Here is a 7,177-nt window from a genome sequence, read left to right as displayed (position 1 = left end):
GGTGTGAGGCTGGGCAGGTCGCAGCTGCTCAGGCTGAGTGAACCCCCCCCCCCCCCATTGTGCTGGTTTCTGGCTCTTAGAAAACTTCCCGCCCCTGTGGCCACAGAGGGTTTTTTCAGCTTTAACTGCCTCCTGCAGCAGCCCCCCCACCCCGCGCCACGCCTGCATCCCCCCCGCCCCCACCCCCAGCTTGGAGAGATACATGAACCCCCCTCCAGGCTGCAGGAATGGAGCCAGCTGGGAGGGACACAGGAGGCTGCACCCCGCATGGGGGGGGAAGGGGCTCTGCACCCTGCCCCTCCTGCCCCCCCGGACTAAGATCTGTCACCACTCACAGGGTGGGGCCTGGTCAGTACATGGGTGAGAGACGCCCCGGAAATCCCAGGGAGCAGGGGATGGGCTCAGCAGGGTGCGCTGTCTCCTCGCAATTTGTGCTGGCCCCCAATGCCCCAGCACAGCGCTATGGGGTGCTGGGCTGGGGGGCTCAGTAGGGGGTACCATGCTGAGGAGGGTGGAGGGAAGGCTCAGTAGGGGGTGCTGGGCTGGGGGGCTCAGTCGGGGGTCCCATGCTGCAGGGAGCGGGGGGGGCTCAGTAGGGGGAGCTGGGCTGGGGGGGGCTCAGTAGGGGGTCCCTGGCTGCAGGGAACGGGGGGGTTCAGTAGGGGGAGCTGGGCTGGGGGGCTCAGTAGGGGGTCCCATGCTGCAGGGAGCGGGGGGGGGTTCAGTAGGAGGAGCTGGGCTGGGGGGCTCAGTCGGGGGTCCCTGGCTGCAGGGAACGGGGGGGGCTCAGTAGGGGGAGCTGGGCTGGGGGGCTCAGTAGGGGGTCCCATGCTGCAGGGAGCGGCGGGGGTTCAGTAGGAGGAGCTGGGCTGGGGGGCTCAGTCGGGGGTCCCTGGCTGCAGGGAGCGGGGGGGGAAGTTCAGTAGGGGGAGCTGGGCTGGGGGGGCTCAATCGGGGGTCCCATGCTGCAGGGAACGGGGGGGGTCTCGGTAGGGGGTGCTGTGCTGGGGGGCTTAGTCGGGGATCCCATGCTGCAGGGAGCGGGGGGAGTTCAGTAGGGGGAGCTGGGCTGGGGGGGCTCAGTCGGGGGTCCCATGCTGCAGGGAGTGGTGGGGGGGCTCAGTAGGGGGCGCTGTGCTGCAGGGGGCTGTCTCCACCCCTCCTTTTCTCTGCCCCCTCCATCACTACAGAGGGACGGAGGTTGTCCCCCCCCCCCCCGCTCTCCTCCCCCTTAACCAATAACCCCCAGTGTCGAGTGTTTAGAATCTACCTCCATCCCCCCCACCACGCGAAGCTGCCGCCCCTCTGCTGCCCCCTGCTGGCCCAGGCCGGTGGGAGCATGAGGGGAGTGAAGCAAAAAGCAACGGGGCCGCACAAAGCTGGGGAATGGCGACCCCCAGTGGCCGGCAGGGGTCACTGCAAGACCAGGAATGGCAGCCGCTGAGATCTGACCTGGACCAGGGAGCGATGTCACCGGGGTCTTCCCCCCCGGCTCCAGCCGAGGTCTGGCCTCTGGTGGCTGTGCTGGGTTGGCAGGGGCAGCTGCGTTAGCCCCATGGCGTTTATTAGCTAGGAGACCTGAGGCCTCTAGCATCAGCCAGATCCAACCCGACCCACTGCCAGCTCGAGATGGCATTGGCCGCTGGGTAGCCCAGGGCTGGGAGAGCAGGCGGGGGGCTGTGGGTCAGGAATGAGGGGCACCAGCAGAGCTGGGAGGGGGGCAGGGCTGGGAGAGCAGGCTGGGGGCTGCGGGTCGGGAGTGAGGGGCACCAGCAGAGTTGGGGGGGAGGGGGGCACAGCTGTTCTCAGAATTCGGGGGCACTGACAAGTTTAAAAAAAGTGTGTGGGGAGGCTCATCAGCCCCACATCAGTCCTGCCCCCTGCTCCCCACAGCTGCTCCTCTTGCATCTCCAGAGTTCCCGGTTCCGGGGGCTGCAGCAGGGTCCCCCCTTCCCAGGCTGGGTGTTGCATGGCGGGCTGGGCAGAGCTGCTGGGGCTGTTCCCAGGGCTGATGCAGCAGCCCCCACACTCTGGCCCTGCACCCTGGGGCCAAAGCAGGGCTGGGGCTGTTTGCAGCACGTCGTGCTGTGTGGACGGGCCCAGCCCATGCCAGGAAGCTCTCCAGTGCGGGACGATGCGGCGTGGCTGGGAGAGCCCACAGCGGAGGGGTGGAGCGAGGGCTACTGCCGGGGTGTGTGTGTGTGGGGGGTCATTACTGCAGAACCATCCGCATTCAGGAAGGCAGGGCACGGCCAGGACACTTCGGTTCTATTCCTGCCTCTGTCACGTCACTCTCCTGCTGTGCCTCGGTTTCCCCTCGCTCCCTTTGTCTAGCTGGATCCTGGGCTCCACCGGGCAGGGAACGTCTCTTGCTCTGGGCAGTGCCTGGCACATCGGGGCCCTGAACTGGGCTGGCGCGTCTGTGTCTTACCACAGTGCTAATGGCCAGGCTCAGCAAGCTGCAGGCAGCAGTAGGACCCAGGAGGGGTGCTCCTTTCTTGTGTCAACATCGAACCCGGGCGGGGCTGGGGGTACCGCCCCCCAGGTAGATTAGACCTCCAAATCCAGCCTAGCTGTGTTCCTGGGAGGCCCAGCCATGGAGCCTTCTCCCCGCCTGCAGCGTCCACAGGGGTGTTTTATGAGGCAGGATTTGTGCAGCGTTACTTATAGGCTGTTGAAGAGCTTCACCCCAGAGACAGCTGCATCTCAGCACCGGGCAAGGGAACCCTGTATAAACAGCCCCCATGCCCCACCCCAGAGGCAGCTGCATCATCTCCACCCAGGAGTCCTTTGGAGCAGAGACAGCCTGGTGCCTCCTGATGCTAGGCCAGCGCCGCCCATCCCATCAGGCCGCGGCCTGGTGGGTGCTGATGGGCTGGGATGGCCGCTGATGGGCTGGGATGGCCAGGTGGGGGCGCCCCACACACCAAAGCAGGAGCTGGCAGGGCTGAGTTTCCATCACTTTATTTTGCAAAAATAGAAAAGTCCCCTCTGCGAGAGCTGGGCAACAAGGGGGTGGGCAATGGGAAAGGGGCTTTTCTTTTAAAATACCATGTAAAGCTTGGCTGTAAACATGACCGAGGGGTGTGGGGGGGTGCAAAGCCCCCCTCCCAGATCCCCCCTGTAACAGGGTCCTTGGCTTTGGTTTAAGGTCTGGGGTATTTCTTTTTGGCAGCTCAACAGGATCAGGGAGCAGCAGAGATTTGGGGGGGGGGGATGGGGCTGTGTCTCATGCCAGGGCGGGACCCCTGGGGCTCCCCCTGCCCCACTCTCTGTTGGGGTAGGGGGCAATTGGGTCCATTTCCCAGGATGAAGATAGGCCAATAAATAACACAGGGAAAGTGCTGCCAGGCTGGGAGCTGTAGAGGCTGGAGGGGTCAGCACGTGGCTACAGCTCACCCTGCCCCTGCAGGCCCCCCCACCCCCAGCCAGGCTCACAGGCATGGGACACCTGGCAAAGGTGGCAAAGTCTGGGCACCTCCCTTGCCCCCCCCCCCCCCCCGCTACGAGGCCAACCCCTCACCCCACAATGCAGAACCTGCTTGTGAGGGTGGCAGTGCCCCCTGCTGCAGGAGTCTGGAACTGCAGCCCCAGGACCAACAGGGGCCTTAGGAGTGGGCGATTCCCCCGCCCCATCTTGTAGTGTAACAGATCAGCGACCCTGCAGGGCTCCTTCCCCTACATCTGGGGGGTGCTGAGGGGAGGGGGAGCCTACAGGGGCTGTGTGCATTGGGTGGGGAGGGCGGATTCAACCGCCACCGCTTCCCCCCCCCCCCGCCCAGCTGGGGGACGACTCTGAATGGGTGTGGGTGGGTGACAATATTTTCTCCAGGGCAAGGATTGGAGTGGAGGTTTTGGGGGACAACACTGGCCCTAGCGGGGATTATAGGGGGAGTCAGGGTAGAGGTGCTATCTACTTTGGTCCATAGGGGGTGCTGTAGAGCAGTTGGGGCCCAAAGCGGCTGGGGATGATGTGCAAAGGGCCCCCCCCCCCCCCCAGTGCTGCCCCCTGGGGCCGCGTTCCAGGCTGCTGTGCAAAGGGTTAGGGTGCTCCCCTCACCCCCGGCAGGGAGCAGGGTCCCAGCTGGCAGTGCCCGATAGTGCCCATTTCCGAGGGGCATGGGGGGGGGGGATGTTCCCCATGGATACATCATAAAGCAGCCTTGTTGGGGGCGGGGGGGCTGAGTCCCTGGGAAGGTGGCAGCTCCCTGTCCCCATGTGACCCCACCAGCTCCTGCCCTCCAATCCCTGCCCCCATGCCCCCCCCATCTTTGGTCTCTAGTGTTGTGTTCCCAAAATCATCAGCACCAAGGGGTGAGGCTGGGGAGGGGGATTGTGGGGGCGGGGTCAGGATTGAAGGGGAAGGTTAGGGGGAAATGGGTTAGTCAGGCTATGGGAAGCCATGTGGGGGGTTATGGGTAGGGAATCAGGAGTGGGGGAATCACAGGGGCAGGGTTGGAACTGGAGGTTATGGGGGGGTGGGGAGTCAAGAGCAAAAGACGCCCCAACTATAGCAAACCTGAACAGCATCAAAAGCAAAACCAGATACAGCCCTACAGCCCCGGCCCCCTGCCTCTGGGGCCCCCCCATCCCAGCAGAGCCCCCAGGAGACGGGACAGTGACCCCTCATCCCCCACCGCCAAGGAGTGATCCCAAACCATTAGCACGTTATACAACAAAGACATAAAATAAAATAAACCTCCCAAACTTGGACCTCGCCGCCCCCCTCTGAGATCCGCGTCCCCCGAAACCTGCAGGACACTGGGTGACGGGCAGCATCCATGCTGGGGCAAAGTCCCCCGCGCCCCCCCCAGCTCAGCCTCCTTTCCCAACACGCCCAGGTGTTCTGGGCTTTCCACGGGCTGGCGGGGGCTGTTCCGACCCCCGCCTGTTCCCCAGCAATCCGCCGCTTCAGAGATCTGCATCAGTTGTCCCGGATGCCTGGGTTCCAGCGGGGAACGTCCGTTTAGGAGGCAGGGTCTTGACTGATCATGAGTCAGGAATCTGGAGGCAGCATCGTTGCGGATGCAGAGTGGGGGGGGCGACACCCCGACATCCCAGCCCAGGCTCACTTCCAAGTCTCTCTCTCTGGCTCCAGGGCGCCCCCCGCCGGACGGGCAATTGCAGTGCTGGGACAGAGTGGGGGGCTCTGCTGAACCCCTCTCGGTCCATTTCCAGGGATCTGCCCCCCACCCCAGGCAGGCAGCTCCCTGGCCCGGCCTTGTCCCCACTAGATTTTTGGCTTGGAGTCAGACTTTGGAAAACAAAAAAGCTTGGGGGGGGGGGGGAAAAGAGAGGCTCCAGACTGCCCCCCCCTCCCGAGAGAAGGTTAAGGCAAGAGCTACACCTCTGAGGCAGCACACAGACAATCTCCATTAGCTGCCCCCCAGCCCATGCCTGCCCCCCCCAGCAATGGGGGGCAGATTGAAGGCAGCTTTGGCTTGTTCGAACCAGCTGGGTGTTGGACAGGGGGTGGGGTGCCTGAGGATGGGGCTTCTCCCAGTCCCCACCCCCCACTCCCCAGGGTGCTAGGGGGTCTCCTCAGGGCTCTTGCTCTCGGCAGGGCTCTCCTCAGAGCTGGGGGGCTCTGCCGATGGGGGCGGCTGCGACGAGTCATCCTCGAACATTTCGGGGTTTTCCAGCATCTCCCGGATGAGGGGGGGCATGGGGCCAGGGATCTCCATCTTCAGGGTGATGGCTCGCTCCGCACCTGCGATGGGGGTGGGGAGAAGAAAGGAGCAGTGAGCCGGCACTGCAGGAGGCTGTGAGCTTCCCCGCAGCAATGCCCTGTCAGTACCAGGTGGGAGACGGGTGCTGGGAGCTTCCCCCCAGCAGTGTCCTGTCAGTACCAGGTGGGAGACGGGTGCTGGGAGCTTCCCCCCAGCAGTGCCCTGTCAGTACCAGGTGGGAGACGGGTGCTGGGAGCTTCCCCCCAGCAGTGCCCTGTCAGTACCAGGTGGGAGACGGGTGCTGGGAGCTTCCCCCCAGCAGTGCCCTGTCAGTACCAGGTGGGAGACGGGTGCTGGGAGCTTCCCCCCAGCAGTGCCCTATCAGTACCCCAAGGACACTGGTGCCATAAGCCTCCACCCCAGCAGTGTCAGGAAGCACCAGCGCTGTGAGCTTCCTCCCCAGCAGTGCCCAGCGGACAGCCCGCACCTTTGGTGCTGATGCCTCGCAGATCGGTGATTTTCATCAGCATGCGGGGGAACATGTATGGCTTGCTGGGTCTGCGACGGCGGGCGTAGATTTTCAACGCTTCCAGCAACGGCTCCTGTAGCTTGTCCACCTTCTCTGGCTCCTCCAGGTCCATCCGATCTGTGGGGCACACACAGGTTGGTTGTCACATCCCCATACCCAGCCCCCTCAAACCCCCATGGCCAGCACTCCCACAGCGCCCTCTGCTGGGAGAGGCCTGGCTGATGTAGCCGGGAGCTCCTCCCATGGCCAGTGCTCTTGCCCCACCCCCTACAGCGCCCCCTGCTGGAGAGGCCAGGGCTGCAGCAGCTGTGATGGCGTCAGTGTGCCCAGCACCCCCGGTACCTCCGCAGATGAGGCAGATGGCACTGAGCAGCCCCGTCTCGGTGTCATCCATCTCCAGGGGTAGCAGTTGCCCCGCGAAGGCGAACACCAGGTCAGTGAGGGGCCCGAAGCCGGCGTTGTGCATCTGGGTGCGGTTCAGGGTCAGCCCGTCCGAGAAGGTCATGGTGTCCTGCTCTGGTGTGTAGCGCGTACAGATCCGCAGCATCTGCCAGGGATGGGATGTGGGGTGAGCGCCGGGACCCACTGGGCCAGCTCCTCCCCACACAGTGGGCAAAGCCTGTTGAGCCCTGGGCTGGGCAGGGGCCCAGGGTCTCACTAAGCCACGGGCCAAGGAAGAAGAGACTCTAGGCAGCTGAGTCCCCCACTAAACCCCCAGGCTGCTCCTCACCAGGATGTCCAGGCAGGCCGCCTTGAGCAAGGTGATCTGGTCGGCGATGGTGAGGGTGGTGAAACCCGGCAGGCGCTTGGCAAACTCCACGATCTTGATGATGCACTTGGTGGCCAGTTCGCTGAACTTGTCCCATAGCCCCAGGTCCAGCTGAACCCGGTGATCGGCGCTGGAGTTCTGGGGGAGGGAATGGGGGAGAGGGGTTAGTGCTGCACCACAGGGCCTAGGTGGGGATCGTCTCCTACCCTC

At 64.3% G+C, this 7,177-nt stretch overlaps 1 protein-coding gene across 2 annotated transcripts in view; it reads right to left on the bottom strand.

Annotated features, from left to right (window-relative positions):
- Positions 1-5,528: 5,528 nt before the first annotated feature.
- Positions 5,529-7,177, bottom strand: part of RARG (retinoic acid receptor gamma) — a 44,812-nt gene continuing 43,163 nt past the window's right edge. For both annotated transcript variants that reach the window (XM_077838419.1, XM_077838420.1), the window contains exons 5-8: positions 6,929-7,105; positions 6,541-6,745; positions 6,157-6,315; positions 5,529-5,710 (exon numbers count right to left, since the gene is read on the bottom strand). In XM_077838419.1, coding sequence (XP_077694545.1) covers positions 5,529-5,710; positions 6,157-6,315; positions 6,541-6,745; positions 6,929-7,105 — 723 coding nt within the window. The remainder of the gene's footprint in view (positions 5,711-6,156; positions 6,316-6,540; positions 6,746-6,928; positions 7,106-7,177) is intronic.

Source organism: Eretmochelys imbricata, chromosome 20 (assembly GCF_965152235.1).
Source record: "Eretmochelys imbricata isolate rEreImb1 chromosome 20, rEreImb1.hap1, whole genome shotgun sequence".
NCBI classification, from domain to species: domain Eukaryota; kingdom Metazoa; phylum Chordata; order Testudines; family Cheloniidae; genus Eretmochelys; species Eretmochelys imbricata.
Note: the sequence above shows the minus strand (reverse complement) of the source record. Positions and strands in the feature narration are given on the sequence as shown.